Raw genomic sequence first — 15,793 nt, 5'->3', positions numbered from 1 at the left:
CAGGATGGTGCCTGGCGTGCTGGAGGAACAGCAAGGAGGCCTGTGTGTCTGGAACAGAGTGAGCGAGGGGGGGAGAGGGAGGAGGGGAGGGCAGGGAGGACTTGGGCTTTTACCCCCGGGGAGGTGGGAGCCCTGGAGGGCTGTGGGCAGAGGGTGGGCGGGGCCTGACTCAGGTGCTCACGGGCACCCTCTGACCACTTCAGGGAGGACAGACTGTGGGAGGGAGTAGGCAGGGAACCAGAGTAGAAGCAGGGACTCTGAAGCTTCCAAATCCTCTCTGTCCTTCTGGCTCTGCTCCCACACCCGCAACATAGAACTGAGTTGTCCTACTCATCCACTCAATGTCCCATGAGACTGCAGGGCCCACCAGGGCCTCTCCCATGGGGGGAGCACCTCAGAGCCCAGACGCTGGAGCTCAGGGTCGTGGGTTCCAACCCCAGCTCCCTGGATGCCCCTGGGAAGGCCCATATTCCTCTCCGGACCTCAGTCCCTGCCTCTGCAAAATGGAACAACAGCAGCACCTACTCTACAGCATGGCTGGGAGGAGTGACTCAGGTGCTCACACAGGACCACACAGAACCCACAGGGGGCACTCCGGAAACGATTCCTAAATAAAAGGTGGGGATGGGCCCGTGCCCTCCACCCCTGCCACCTCCAGACTCACCCAGTGTGATGGGCTTGCTGTCCTCCTGGTCGGAGCCCATCCCCGCCCGGGGACTGCCGCTTTGCTCTGCATCTGCAAAGAGAGGGGAGGGGGAGTTGGTGACATCGCAGGGACCCCCACTTAGGAGGGGAGGAGACATCAGCCCAGTGCTAGGCTGGGCCAGCGCCGTGGTCTGGAGCATGGCATGGCCCCCTCCCTGGCTGCTGCCCCAGGGGGTCATGGACGTCTGAGGTCACTAAGCGCCAGCCTGCCTGTGTCCTGAACCATGGCGAGAACCCGAGTGGAGGGGCTGGCTCAGTCGTGGGGAAGTGCTCTCTGAGCCTCAGTTTCCTCATCTGTCAAGTGAGGATAACTCATTTAATCCTGCCTCTGCCGTATGAGGTGGGAACTCTCATGCCCATTTCACAGACAGGAAAACAGAGGGCCAGAGAGGTGAGTCCCTGGCCCCTCGGGCCCCCTCCCCACCGCCTCTGCCTTCCGAGTCCTGGGGGCCCAGCCTGTGGTCTTGGGTTGCCACTCAGGATCCCCGGAGAGGGGGCCGAGGGGCATATTTCTGCAGCTGTGACATTTCCGGCCCCACCCGCCGGGCTTGGGGGCTCCCTCCCACCCCGGCGCCCGCCCCTCCATCTTATCTAAAAATAATCAGGCTCCTTGGCAGCCGGGTGAAGCAGACAGACGCTGAGCTCAGCGTTATTGGCTCCGGAGGCCTAGATGGAGGGCGAGTAGAGCCAGCCCCCTCTGCAGCCCTCACACCCTCCACCCCAGACTGCGGGGGGGGGGGGGGGAGAGGAAATGGATAAGCCCAGCCAGACAGGACCCCTAGCCCCCCCCCCATTTGTCTCTCAGGTCAAGGACAAAGGTGGCAGGGCGGGAATCACCATCAAATACCAGAGAAAGAGAATCAGGCCCCTCCCACCTGCCATACTCCAAGGCCCAGAGCTAATTGCTGTGTGACCTTAGGCAAGTCGCTTAACCTCCCTGAGCCTCAGAGTTTTCTCTTTCAAATGTGCGAAAGCATCTCACAGGCCTGACTGGGTTGCCAGGAGGTGGCAAGGAGCTGATACATATGAAGCGCTTAGGGCATACGGAGCTCTAGATCCATGGTAACATCCACCCCGTTATTATTATTACTGTTATTTTTAAGTCCCTAACATGACCACAAATGTGTTTTCTTGTTCTTATTTCATACTTTCCCTTAAATCATGAAGAGAGCCACAAATCTGGCATTGTTAGTGTACCCATTTTGTACACAAGGAAAAGGGAGGGTTAGAATAACAAAAAAGTGCCCCGCCCCACACCCCTTGCTGTTGTTTTTTTACACAGTAGTGTATCATTTTATTTTATTTATTTATTTTTTGTCCGCACCGCTTGAGGGATCTTAGTTCCCTGACCAGGGATCAAACCCCTGCCCGCTGCGGTGGAAAAGCAGAGTCTTAACTCCTGGACCGCCAGGGAATTCCCCTGCCCCTTGTTGTTTTAATTCGGTAGCTAGTGCTTATATCCCGACATCCAGTACGGCGCTTGCGTGAGCCACCTGGATTCTGCGATGAGACGCGCGTTCCCATCCCAGCTCTGGGAGCCTCCAAGGACACGTGGTCCCGGGAGGCGGGGGTCACTTCCCCTGCTGGGGCCTCAGTGCACCCAGGGTTGCTTTGGGGATAATAATAATGATGACACTTCGCACAACAGCCACTGGGCCCTCGCCGTCTGCCTGGCACCGCGCTTTTGCCTTTGCACACGCTGTGCGCTGAGCACCTACTGGCGGGCAAGACCCAGGGATGCTGTAAACAGCACAGGAGCGGCCCCACCTGCCTCAGTTTCCCCATCCACGACAGGAGCGGATGCAGGCGGCCCTCCTTGGCTGGGCTGAGCAGCCCCCGCGTGGCCGACTAGGCTGGGCAGGCTGGGCAGTGGTGAGAGGGCTGTGCCCGGCTCGGCCCCGCGCCCTGTGGCCGCTCCCGGGCTCGGGCAGCCAGCGGCCCCTTGGAGCCGGCCCGTCCTGCTTGGATGGCCGCATGGCTGGGCACGGGTGGCCACTGGGTTGGGAAGGGCCCAGCCCGGGCAGCCAGCCGTCGGGCTCCAGGCCTTGGGCACAGACCCTCTTCCGGAACCGGCACCCACACGGACTCAGCGGGCAACAGTGCCCGGCTGGCACTCAGGGGCCTACCCGAGAAGGGGGCTGTTTCTTGAGCGCCGCCTGTGTGCTTATGCTTTGGAACCAGGCAGCCCGGGCTGTGGGCCTCAGATGCCACCCCTCATCTCTCTGTGCCTCACTCCCCGCATCTGTGAAATGGGCACAATTACAGACTCTCCCTCAGAGGCTGCTCGGGAGGGAAAAGGTGATAATGAATGCAATCAAGGGCCCCAAACAGTGGCTGACACGTAGTAAGCACTTCACCAACTGGAGGGAGGGTTTTATTACTATTATTGCTATCTCCTTGCTGTTTTTGTCTTGGGTGCTATTACTTTGTACCTTGAAAGCCATGGCCCTAGGCTACGGCTGGCTCTAGTCTGGAGCCCTTATTCACTGCTCTTGACATCAGGCCAGCCATATCACCTGTCTGAGCCTCAGTTTCCTCATCTGTAAAATGGGACTATAATAAAACCCACCTCCCAGGGTTTGTTGGGTCTCCAAGTCAGCTAATAACAAGTGTAAAAGGGTTGGTGCCAGGTTGATATTCAATACATGGTAGGTTTGGGGAGCAATTGTAAATGAGAGTGTGTTTTTAATTTTGGTTTCTAATTGATCATTGCTAGCATTTAGAAATGCGATTGGTTTGGGGGTGTTAATCTTGTATTCTGCAACCTTGCTGAACTCACATATTAGTTCTAAGAGTCTTTTTCTTTTTCTGGTAGATTCTTTGGGATTTTCTATGAAAACCATCATGTCGCTTGCAAATAGGGCAAGTTTTCTTTCTTTCTTCCTAATGTGTATGCCTCTGATTTCTTTTTCTTGGTTTATCGCACTGGCTAGGACTTCCAGAACCCTGTTGACTGGAAGTGGTGAGAGCAGGTGTCCTCGTCTTGCTTCTGATCTTAGGGGGAACCCATTCGGTCTCTCACCACTAAGAATAATGTTAGCTGTGGTTTCTGCAGATCCCTTTACTGGGCTGAAGAAGCTCTCTCTCTTTTTTCTCCCATACTCCTATACTCCTGGTAGTTCTTTTTAAATTGAAATAAGTGTAGTTTCTAAATAATATGATGCTGTAATTATACGCCATCTCATTAAAAATTGTTTTAATTTGATTTTTAGATTGTGTTGAAATATACATAACATAAACTTTACCATTTAACCATTTCTAAGTGTACAGTTTAGTGGCGTTAAGTACATTCATAGTATCTTGTGACCATCCCCGCCATCACCTCCAGAACTTTCTCATCTTTCCAAACTGAAACTCTGTCCCCATGAAACACTGACTCCCCACCCCTCCCCCAGCCCCTGGCCCCCACCATCTACTTCCTGTCTCTGTGGATGTGACTCCTCTGGGGACCTCCTGTGAGTGGGATCAGACAGTGTGTGTCCTTCTGTGTCTGGCTTCTCTCACTGAGCATCGTGTCCTCAAGGTTCATCCATGTTGTAGCAGGTGTCAGAATCTCCTTCCTTTTTATTGTGCCATCTTACTTTTTTTTTTGGCCATGCCGCAGGCCATGTGGGATCTTAGTTCCCCGACCAGGGGTTGAACCCCACCCCCTGCAGTGGGAGCACAGAGTCTTAATGCTGGACCGCCACGGAAGTCCCTGCCATCTTATCTTTAATCACCTCTAAAACCTCGAACTATTTCTCACCCACCTGTTAACCACCTGCCTGTCATTTGGCTCCTGGAAACCCTGTCTTCTGGAGCTGTCCAGTATGGGAGCCCCGAGTCACATGCAACTTGAAATTTAAATTGGCTAAATTGAAATTAAATTTTCAGGACTTCAGCCGCACCAGTCACCTTTCAATACTCGACAGGCACACGTGGCTGGTGGCGACCGAATTGGACGGCACCGAATACGCGCACCATCACCACACAAAGTTCTATCGGGCTGAGCTGCTCTGGATGTTTCCATGAAAAATCAAGGGAAGAAAAAAAAAAAGAAAAGAGGACACCGATAATTCTTCCTCCTCCCATCTAGAGGCCCAGTCCTAAAATGGACCTTCCTTTGGTCTGAACAGATGGACCCAGAGTGTATAATGCTAAAGGCCAGCTAATGTCCAAAGCCCCAAGATGCCCCAGACCCCAAGTGGGCAGCTTTCATTTGCTGAGTTTTTACTGTGTTAGGAGCTCCATAGCACTATCTGATTAAATTTACCCAATTGATGAGGTTGGTAAACTGAGGCCCAGCTCAGGGAGTCTATATCCCAAAGCTGATGTCAATTCAAAGAAATTGTCTGCCTAGCGCAGAGGTTCCTAACTGGGGTGATCCTGCACCCCAAGGCGATGTCTGGGGACATCTGTGTTTGTCACGACTGGGGGGGCTCCTGGCATCGAGGGTGCGGGGACAGGGAGGCTGGTCTGGGATAACCCCCCAGAGTCATCCGGCCCCCAGTGTCAGCAGTGCCGAGGCGGAGGGACTCTGTTCCAGATCCATCCATTCTCAGTAGGGGCAAAAACTGGTTCTTGGGGCGATGGAGGGGGCTAAAAATTTTTGCTCTTTTTATTTACAAAACATAGATAGATAGATATAGATACAGTATATAAATAGATATATAATATACCTGTGCTATTAAAATTTCATGAGGTGCAGTGATTAGGGAAGAAAACTGTCTAAAAGGGCTCTTTAGGGGGAGGCAATAATGAAAGAAAAGGGTCTTGTACAATTTTAAAGGGCTGTCAAAAGAGAAAGAAGAGTACGCAACAGAAACTGTAGGTGACCTACCAGGTCTAAAGCATTCACTTCACTGAAAGTCTGCCAACCTCTGCTGTGTGTCCTTGTGCAAGTACTTTGACATCTCTGAGCGTCCATTTCCTCATCCATAAATTAGAGCTGAACTGCACTACCGTTTACTTCTCTCCTTTGATCACTTGGCAAACTGATTGCTGAGCACCTCCAGGGTGCCATTTGTCTAACACGCAGCAGCAACCAAGATGGACACAATTCCCTGCCTTCGTGGCACTGACATCCTAATGGTGTAGTGACAGGCAATGAACAAGTAAGCAAATAAACCAGGAGTATAATTCCAGGCTGTGCCAGGTGCAAGGGAGGCCATGCAACCCAGAGATGTGAGTGGCAGCCCCTGGTGGGTGAGGGGCTGTGACTGGAGCTCCTGGGAGGGTCATCAAGGTCACACCGTGTGAAATGGTACATTCCAATAGTTAATACGTGGTGAGTCACTCCTTTGACTATGTTGAGCTACAAGTTTCCCCTCCACTGACTCATCTAATCTTCGAAACTCCCCCAAGAGGGATATGCGATTATCATCCCCATTTTCCAGATGGGGAAACTGAGGCACAAAGAGAGGCAGGCGACATATTCAAACTCAGGCAGCACCAGGTGGCACCGAAGGGCCCGGGATCAACCCCCAGACACCCCGAGGCCTCACAATTGGGTCCTGTGCTTTTGACTAGGAGGTGTCCAGTGGGCCCTTGGAGGGGGGCTCAGTTGGTCCTGCCCCAACTCCAGGACCCCTTTCTTATCAGTGGTTTGGAGTGACTCCCTGTGTTTGGACCCTGTTGTCTGACCAGTCAGATAAAGGCCCCAGCTGGGGGTCCCCTGCTGCTCTGCTTTTGCCAAAGGTCCCTTCTGTCACTAATTGTGGTGCTGGGGACAGCTGGGGGCAGATAAATTGTTTGCATATCTCTGTTCCACTTATGCTGAAAAGCACCCCATGGAAGCAGAGCCCCCAGACCGTACTTTCCATGGGATCAGAGGCCCCAGACCCTGATGCACAGGCCAGGGAAATTTCAGAGCACCTCCACCTCACTGAGGTGGGAGCTGAGGTGTAGAGTGAGAAGATATGGGATGATGATGATGATGATAATAATAATAATAACAATAACAACAATAATAATGGCAACTGCTAAGCACAGACAGCTTACCGAACACCAGATGTCAGGCTATGTATTTAACAGTTTCGTCTAACACCCTCCAGCAATCCTTGATCAAGGCTGACAACCATGGGTTACCCAGAGAGGGTAAGTAAGTTACCCAAGGCCATACAGCAAGGAAAGCTGATGGGCCGACCAGGTTTTATCTGCTCCTCTCAAAAATATATCCATGAAAACCATAATTCGAAAAGATACATGCACCCCAGTGTTCACTGCAACACTATTCACAGTAGCCAGGACACGGAAGCAAACTAAATGTCCATCAACGAAGGCATGGATAAAGAAGATGTGGTATATATATATATACAATGGAATATTACTCAGCCATAAAAAAGAATGAAATAATGCCATTTGTAGCAACATGGATGGACCTAGAGATGATCATACTAAGTGAAGTAAGTCAGACAAAGACAAATATCATACGCTATCACTCATATGTGGAATCTAATTTTAAAAATGATATAAATGAACTTATTTACAAAACAGAAACAGACTCAAAGATTTCAAAAACGAACTTATGGCTACCAAAGGGGAAATGTGGTGGGGAGGGATAAATTAGGAGGTTGGGATTAACATACACATACTACTATATATAAAATAGATAACCAACAAGGACCTACTGCATAGCACAGGAAACTGTACTCAATATTCTGTAATCATCTATATATGGGTAAAGAATCTGAAAAAGAATGAATATATGTATATGTATAACTGAATCACTTTGCTGTACACCTGAAACTAATGCAACACTGTAAATCAACTATACTCCAATAAGATTTACTTTTAAAAAAGGGGGGGAATATTCTTGAATGTCTTACTGAATTTTATATCATGTCCATCACCGGCTTTAAAACGTTTGCCTGTTAATGAGTTCTTTCCTGACCTGGTCGCTGTCCCCCAGATCCCCCACTGCCCATCCCTGAATACGTGGCTTTCTGCAGCCCTGCTTAGATCAGGCGTTCGATTTGGTGCTTTGTGCTGCTCAGAATACATTCCCGACTGCACGAGGAAAACATGAACAGGCCAGAGCAGGACCACGGAACCAAAATGCACGCTCTCAGCTGCCGAGTAGGGGATTTGGGGGATCTTCTATGGGTGTGCCTTGGGGATGTCTGCAGACTCCACCCGAGCGCATGGTTCATGGTCAAAAAGCATGAGCATCGCTGCGGGTTTCTCAGGGCAGCTGTTGGACTCCTCAAAGTCTTTCAAATGCACTGGGGTCGTGAAGAAGAGGCTCCAGGTTCCAAACTCGTATGACCTTGGGGCATCTTTCAGAAGCTGGAGTCATACCCTGAAACCTGGGTTGAAGCCCCAGCCCTGGCACAACCTGGCGTGTGACCTGGGACTAGTCAGGCCTCTCTCCCCTCTGAGCCTCAGCTTTCCCCGTCTGTAAAGTGGGCTTTCTCCATTGTTGCCTTACTTTATACGGGTGTGAGGTTGAAATCAGAGGAGCCCCGGGAGGGGAGGGGCCAATCACAAAGGGATAAATACTGTTTGGGTGACAGCATTTTTCCAAACTCAGAAGTTAAACGAACTTTGTCCCCCCTCTGCCCACAGCCCTCCAGGGCTCCCACTTCCCTGGGGGTAAAAGCCCAAGTCCTCCCCGTGGCCCACAGGGACCTGCACGACCTGCCCTGTCCCCTCTCTGCCCTCCCCTCCTCCCTCTCTTCCGCTCGCTCACTCTGCTCCAGCCACATGGGCGTCCTCACTGTTCCTCCAGAACACCAGGCCTGGTCCTGCCCCAGGACCTTTGCACATGTGGTTCCCTCTGCCCACAACACGGTTCCTTCTGTATCTATGTGGCTCACATTCTCCCCTCACGCCGGGACCTTCCTGAAAGGTCTTTTTTCCCGAGACACACACAAAAGGCTCTCCAGCACGATGCATGAAGCACAGGTAACCACACTCATGCTAGTATAAGTGAGACTGGCCCCGGACAGCGGCTGTATTTCAAGTGACACCCTGGTTTGGCCTGGGACCAGTTTTCTCGACTTCCCAGGTCCGCCAGGTGTTCATAGGCAGCCGGAACGTCACCACCGCCTGTGGCCTTTCCCTCAAACAAACACATGACCATACCGACAATAGAAATGTAAACTGGATCCCATTGACGGAGTGTACAAACTGTTCTTTCCTGTCCGTGGCCACGAGCCCAAATTTGGTCTGTCCCAGCCCATGACAAAGGCGCCGCCGTGGCCTCCGGTCCAGCCCTTCCCGCCCCAGAGCACCCGCCCCCTTTGCCCCGGACAACTCCCTCCATCCTGGTTGCTGAGGCTCCCGCAGTTCCTAACTGGGAGATCCAGGCACCGCCCCAGCATTCATGTCCCAGATGTTTACCGACCACCTACCACTTGCCAGGCACTGGGGAAATGGCAGGGAGCCAAGGCGGGGGAGACAGACAGGAAACGAGCCGACAGAAGGAGCCCGAGATAATTTCGGTGGTTCTAAGTTCCACCGAGGCAATAAAACTGGGTGAGAGGACAGACAGTGGCTGGGGGTAGGGGAGGTGACTCCTGACGGAAAAGTCAGGCGAAACCTCTCTAAGGGCCTAGGGATGGGACGGAGCCAGCCATGGGGAGAGCTGAGGGCAGATGGCACAGCAAGTGCAAAGGCCCCGGGGCAGCAACAAACATGGGACGTTTGGGGAACAGAGAGAGCACGTGGCCCCAACACGTACACAAAGCAGGGAGACGTGAGACCACTCAGGGCCCCGTGGGCCGCGTGGGAAGCTGGGGCTTTAGTCTCAAGGGCGATGATCTATGCTACATTTTAAAACGTCTCTGGTGATGAGGGTGTGGAGAAATTGGAACCTTCACGCACGGCTGACAGGAATGTAAAATGGTGCAGCCATAGCGGAAAATGGCTTGGCGGTCCCTCCAAAAGTTAAACATAGAATCACCAATGTGACCCACGCCCACGTATACGCCCAAAAGAATTGAAAACAGATACTTGGCCACCCATGTTCACAGCAGCATGATTCATAGCAGCCATAGGTGGGAACACCCCAAATGTCCATCAGCAGGTGATGGATACGCAAAATGTGGTCCATCCCTATAGTGGAATATTACTCAGCCTTAAAAAGGAAGGAAATTCTGACACTCGCTGCAGCATGGATGAACCTTGACGACATGATGCTCAGTGAGATAAACCAGACACAGAAGGACATATACTGCCTGATTCCACTCACAGGAGGTCCCTAGAGGACTCAAATCCATAGAGACAGGAAGTAGATGGTGGGGGCCAGGGGCTGGGGGAGGGGATGGGGAATCAGTGTTTCATGGGGACAGAGTTTCAGTTTGGGAAGATGAGAAAGTTCTGGAGATGGTTGGTGGGGATGGTTGCATGACAGTGTGAATGTACTTAATGCCACCGAGCTGTGCGCTTAAAAATGGTTAAGATGGTGAATTTTATATTATATATATTTTACCACAATAAAGCGTGCGCACGCGCACACACACACACACACACACACACACACATTAAAAAAGTCTGGCTGCGGAGTGAATTCTGGACTCTCAGAGGCTGGAAGTCCGGGGAGAGGGGTGGGCAAACATCCCAGTGGGCATAACAGCCTGGCCCAGGGTGATGGCCTGGGGTGTATGGAGGGGGGGTCATATTGAATTTATTTTTGGGATTTACAAAGGACAGGACTTGCTGATACCATAATCGCACTTTTTTAAACCTGGCGGGATACGGGAGAGCCTAGGGTTCCCACTGGGGCCCAGCGGTGCGTCCGCTGGACCCGCCTCGGCTGCCACGGTGAGCTCGCCCGCAGGATTTCTCTTCCAACCTTAGCGGGCTTCCAAATGTAGCTGGCTCTGCCTTGCTGCCACGTCCGCCTCCCAACACCAGCCAGCTAGAGAGAGAACCAAAGCCAGGCCCTGGAATTCCCAGCTCCCCAGTGTCACCGGCCATTTTTAAACATCGCCGGCTGAGGTTCAACTTTCTCTGTCCTGGAAGGCCACGCCGTACACGCGACCCTGGCCTTCATCCTTCTCGCTCTTGCCATGAACCTTCCCTGCCCCTCTCGCTCTCAGGCAAACTCCAACCATCTCTCCAAGCCCGGTTCTAACGTCTCCTTCTCTGGAACACCCTCCCCTGGCCCCTTGTGCAAACCTTGTCCTAGTTCTCATCACACTGGACTGAGTCTGGGTCTTTAAATGTATGAAAGTTCCAAGTCCTCCCCAAGGCCCTGCACGACCTGCCCCGTCCTCTCCCTGCCCTCCCCTCCTCCCTCTCTCCCCCTCACTCACTCTGTTCCAGCCACACGGGCCTCCTCACTGTTCCTCCAACATGCCAGGCAGAGTCCTGCCCCAGGGCCTTTGCACATGCTGTTCCCTGCCTGGAATGCCTTTCCTGCAAATGCCTGCCTGGTCTAGCTCCCTCTCTTGCCCAAGAGACCAAGGGGGGGATTATGTGTCCACAGGACCTGGGCTTGACGCTCTGGAAGTCTGGGTTTCATGTCCTCGTATCCCTTCTAAGAACCGTGACAAAGGATTCCCGTGTATGTCCAGCTATGTTACAACCTGTTTTGTGTCCTGAGTCTCCACCCCCATCCCATATGAGTGTCTGTGCAAACCCAAGCATAAGGGGAAACGGTGATTCTTTCACTCAACACATGTATTGAGCACCTACTGTGTACCAGGCCCTGTCCTAGGATCCAGGGACACAGCAACGAACAAAACAGACACAAAGTTCTGCCGCATGAGGTTCATGGTCAAGGCTTCCTCCTGGTCATCTTGAGGAGGGCCAGGAGTTGAGTCACAGCACGAAGGCTTCAGGCTAGACTGAACTTGGACTTCCCTGGTAGTGTAGCAGGAGGACGAGAACCGAAATTGTCCTGGGCTTCAAGCAATTCCAGTACAAACCCTGACTCTCCCTGGAGACACCCCGTCCTGCCCCTGCAGGCTCAAGACCGCAGGCCCGCAAGGCCAGCAATCACGAGAAATGGATGTCAGTCTCACCAATGCTGTGTGACCTCAGCAAAAGTACGTTCCTTCTCTGAGCCTCCACATCCTGGTACACGGGATCTAAAACCCCCAGGCGACACTCTTCCAAGGGCTGTTTGGACAAATCCAAGGGAAAAAAGCAAGATGCTAGACGTTCACGGCCTTCATCCGCCCCCGGGGAAAATCTGGATAAGGCGTCAGGGCCGAGAGGCAGAAGGCCACGGCCGGGGTGACCTCCCGGACGCCGGCCCCCGCCCGGGCCTCCCCCGCCTTGTCCTTCCTGACCCGCCGCGTTCCTCGAGTCTGGACCACACTTTCCATCTCCCTCTGCCCTGCCGCCGGCCGCCTGGGCCCCAGCCAACCTGCTTCGGAATCACTTTCAAAGAAAAGTTTCTTTTTTCTTCCCACCCGGCCTGGCTCTCACCCCCGCCTGCTCCGCGGCCTGGCTGCAGGCCCTGCCGGGCACTGGTGGACACCTCGGGCCAGCGGGTCAGGGCAGCGGCCGTCCACCGCCCCCCGCCGGCCCCAGCGCAGGCCCGGGCGGTGAACGCGCGGCCTTGGGCTGAACTTGGGGTGTCCGCCGGGCTCCAGGGGGGCTTTGGCACAGGTGGTTTGGGGGCGTCCGGGCCGAAAAGCCAGCAAGGAGGCCCCCATAGGCCGCGGGGCCCACTCTGAGGCCTGCAGGCCGGGACTCGTCCCACCCCGGCCGCTCTTGGCGGCCACGCCACCGATGACATCAGCGCTCTGGCGGCCATTTTCTCAACGCTCCCTCCCGGCTTCCAGATGCTTCTCTGGCCTTGGCGGCCATTTTGTAGGCGCGGGAGGAGCGGGCTGGCGGGGCCTGGAGCCCGGGCTCCCCTCCCGGGGTGGGGTGGGGGGGTGGCCATGGTTGGGGGGGGGCTGGGGCGGCCTGCGCGGGTTAAAGGCACTTGTGCCAGGAGGGCAGCAGCCGTGCCAGGCGGGGGGAGGCGCCCGCCCGCTGCCACCCGAGCCCCGCGCTCCCCACCACCGCCGCCGCTCGGCACAAACCAGACTCCGGGTGGCACCAAGGATGTGAAAAACAAGGTTAAAAATACCCACACGCGCAACCTCGGCCCCCCTCCCCCCTCCCGGTCCCCTCCAATGTCAAATGTGTCAGCGCCACCCGGGGAGGGGGGCAGACTTAAAATAACTCGCTGTTTACATTTGGAGCAAATTCTTGGCTTTGCCAGCAGCCAAGCCAAGGCCTCGGCCTGCCTCCCTGGCAGCCCGACCGGGGTGGTGGGGGGGGGGTGTTGGGGGGTGGGAGCCGGGGAGCCACATGTGCCCACGGGCTAAGTGCTCACGTGTGGCCGCAGGAGGGGACGCGGCCCCGGAAGCCGTCTGCGGCCACGCGGTGGATGGAGACGGCAGAAGCTCGCAGCATCCCCCCTGCCAGGGACGGGGTGGGGGCACCCGGCCGGCCAGCCAGGGGCTGCCGAGGAGCCCGGCCCCTCCCAGCTTCCCTTCCTTCTGAAGTTTCTCCGGCTGCGTCACCGACGCGGCAGCCCCGCGGGAGTCGGGGGTGGGGTGGGGGGAAGGCCGGAGGCTGGCAGCCAGGCCAGGGAGGCGGGCACCAAGGGGAGGGCTCCAGAGCAGGGCAGGGTCCCGACCAGAGCTGTGTGCCCTCGGGCCAGCCCTGCCCCTCTCTGGGCTAAGATGGGTTCCCTCCCAGTGTTGCCCGGAGGGGTTTCTGGGGAGCCTGCCTGCTTAGTACCTCAGTTTCCTTCTCTGCAGAAAGTAGGTTTTGAGCTGCAAGCAGATTGCTGGGCGCTCCACTTTACAGAGGGGGTCAGAGATCGGAAGGGGCTCGCCCCAGGTCTCACGCCAGTGAGTGGACAAGCGGATGGCGACTCAGTTACTCTGGTTCCAGCGCCCACGTTTTTAACCCGCTGCCTGGAATGCAGGAGGAGGGTGGAGACTAGACGGCCCAAGCCCGGAGGGAGGGTTAGTGGGAGACTTTTCTCCTCCCCTGGGCTTCCTCTCTTCCCTGAGCCTGGCATGCAGTCGGTGCTCAAGCAATGCTTACACATAGCTGGCAGTCGACAGATGTCTGCAGACAAGTGAGTGCGATTATTCCAGCAGAGCCTGGCACACAGCACCCAATACATGCCTGTTGCATGAATAATTGGGATGATCCTGATAGGGCCTGGCATACAACAGGTGCAAAATAAATGCTTGCCAGACAAAGGAATCTGAGGAATGTTGGGAAAACTGGGGGATATTCAGAGGGAAAGACCAGGTTTAAAGGCGTGCACTCCAACCAGTGGTGATACAAGGGATTTCTACAACAGGCCGAGGGCAGGGTATAGAATATCACCTAAGCATTGCCTATCTCGGGGCCCCCTTCATTGTTTGAGGATCAGCAGAAATCCTCTTTTGGGAAGCCCACCCAACTGCTCCAGGTCCTGGATATCAGAGGGCAGGACCTCTGGGCAGGAGGAACCCAAGAAAATAACAGAAACCTGGCCTGGGGGCCCAGGAGGACTTCCTGGAGGAGGCGACATTGGAGCTGGGGCCTTGATGTCTGAGTAGGAGTTTGCCAGGCACAGAAGGGGCTTGTAGGGAGAGAGAACAGTGTATGAAAATGATAATAATCATAACTTCCATTTATTGAGAGCTTATATTGCCAGGAGCTACATATAATCCTAGGAGCTACACACAGATTTACAGAGGGGCAGAGGAGGCCTCAGGGAGGTTAGGCAATTGGGCCAAGTGCACAAAGCTGGGACTCGACCCACGCAGACAGACTTGGCCGCACCACCTGCTGCCTCACTGAACGTGTCTGGGTCTGGCAGAGGCTAGGCAGGCACATGGTAGGTATGCAGCAAAGACAGACAGCCCTGTCTGTCTGGGGTGGGCCAGACTGCCCAGCTCCAGCCCTTCTACAGGGCAGAGGAGGACAGGCCTGCTCCAACCAGACAGGGCTGCAGTTTCCAGGCAGAGGGGCCTTGGCTCGTACTGCCCCCTCCTTGGCCAGAAGGGCCCCAGCTAACCCAGGAGCCTCCAGGAATCTCCTCCTCAGCCAGCACCTAAGGGGAACTGGGTGATGGGGATGGGGGGAGACGAAAGACCCCCCCTCATAGGTCATGCCAGTACCCCAGGAAGAAGGTGTCTAGACTGGCCAGATAAATCCTTGCAGCCTCTCCTGGGTGTCCAGTAATTCCTACTGACCCCCGCAGTGTGCCTATTTCACGGATTTGGAAACTGAGGCCCTCTGAATGGCTTGAAGCCAGGCCATCTGTTCCAGGGGCATCTCCTTGCCCGATTGGCTGTGTGACTCCAGGCTAAGCACCCCCATTCTCTCTGGATCTCAGTTTCCCCAGGTGTCACACGGGGCTGGGACAGTGTGCTAGCAGCCTACATGCCTTTCTGTGCTGGCCTTTGACCAGGTGTCACAGGGGTTCTGTGACTGTGGTCCCATTTTGCAGGGACAAAACAGGGGCTCAGTCGCGGGGACTCAGTTAGTTGCCCAGTGGCTCATCTCAGTGAGTACCGTGGGTTTCCACATGCCTGCCTCCCATGCCGGGGGGGCTCCCTCACTCCCAAGCCTCCTGCACTATTGCTGCTGGTCACTGAATGGGCACCTACTGTGTGCCAGTGCTCCTGGAACCCACCGAGCAGTTACAGATGATCATTCCCATTTCACAGATGAGGAAACTGAGGTGCAGGGCGGGGCAGATGCCAGCCCAAGCTCACCTGACGAGATGGGGAATAAAAACGGGAACAATGCAGCCACGCAGGTGGAACACCCAGCTTGGGGCTGGGCACCCGGCAGTTGCCCGCGCAGCCCGCCCAGAGCCCCGCGGGCCACCCAGGCACCAGAGCCCTACCCCAGCTTGCCCGCAAACAACGTCCTGACTCCAGGAGGGGCCCTGGGTGTGACCGGGGGCCCTGCGCTTGCCCGCCCCTCCTTTCCCTGCCTAGGTCCAAGCAGGAGGTAACGGGGCCAGCGCCAGCCTCCGAAGGGGCCCCATAATCCAGGTGACCAACGTGCCCTGTCCTGCTCCACCCAGGCTGACCACTGCCACTGAATTCTCACGCTTCTGGAATCAGCCTCTGCCTGGCTGGCCCTCACTGTCACCCGCCTATGCCTGAACCAGTGCGGTGGCCTCAGCCCTGGTCTCTCAACTCCC

At 55.0% G+C, this 15,793-nt stretch overlaps 1 protein-coding gene across 7 annotated transcripts in view; it reads right to left on the bottom strand.

Annotated features, from left to right (window-relative positions):
• The window catches only part of NFIC (nuclear factor I C), a 66,701-nt gene that overhangs the window by 23,332 nt on the left and 27,576 nt on the right, over positions 1-15,793 (bottom strand). For all 7 annotated transcript variants that reach the window (XM_036848554.1, XM_036848558.1, XM_036848560.1 and 4 more), the window contains exon 3: positions 665-736. In XM_036848554.1, coding sequence (XP_036704449.1) covers positions 665-736 — 72 coding nt within the window. The remainder of the gene's footprint in view (positions 1-664; positions 737-15,793) is intronic.

This window comes from Balaenoptera musculus, chromosome 3 (assembly GCF_009873245.2).
Source record: "Balaenoptera musculus isolate JJ_BM4_2016_0621 chromosome 3, mBalMus1.pri.v3, whole genome shotgun sequence".
Classification (NCBI taxonomy): Eukaryota; Metazoa; Chordata; class Mammalia; order Artiodactyla; family Balaenopteridae; genus Balaenoptera; species Balaenoptera musculus.
This window is presented reverse-complemented; position numbering and strand designations above follow the sequence as displayed.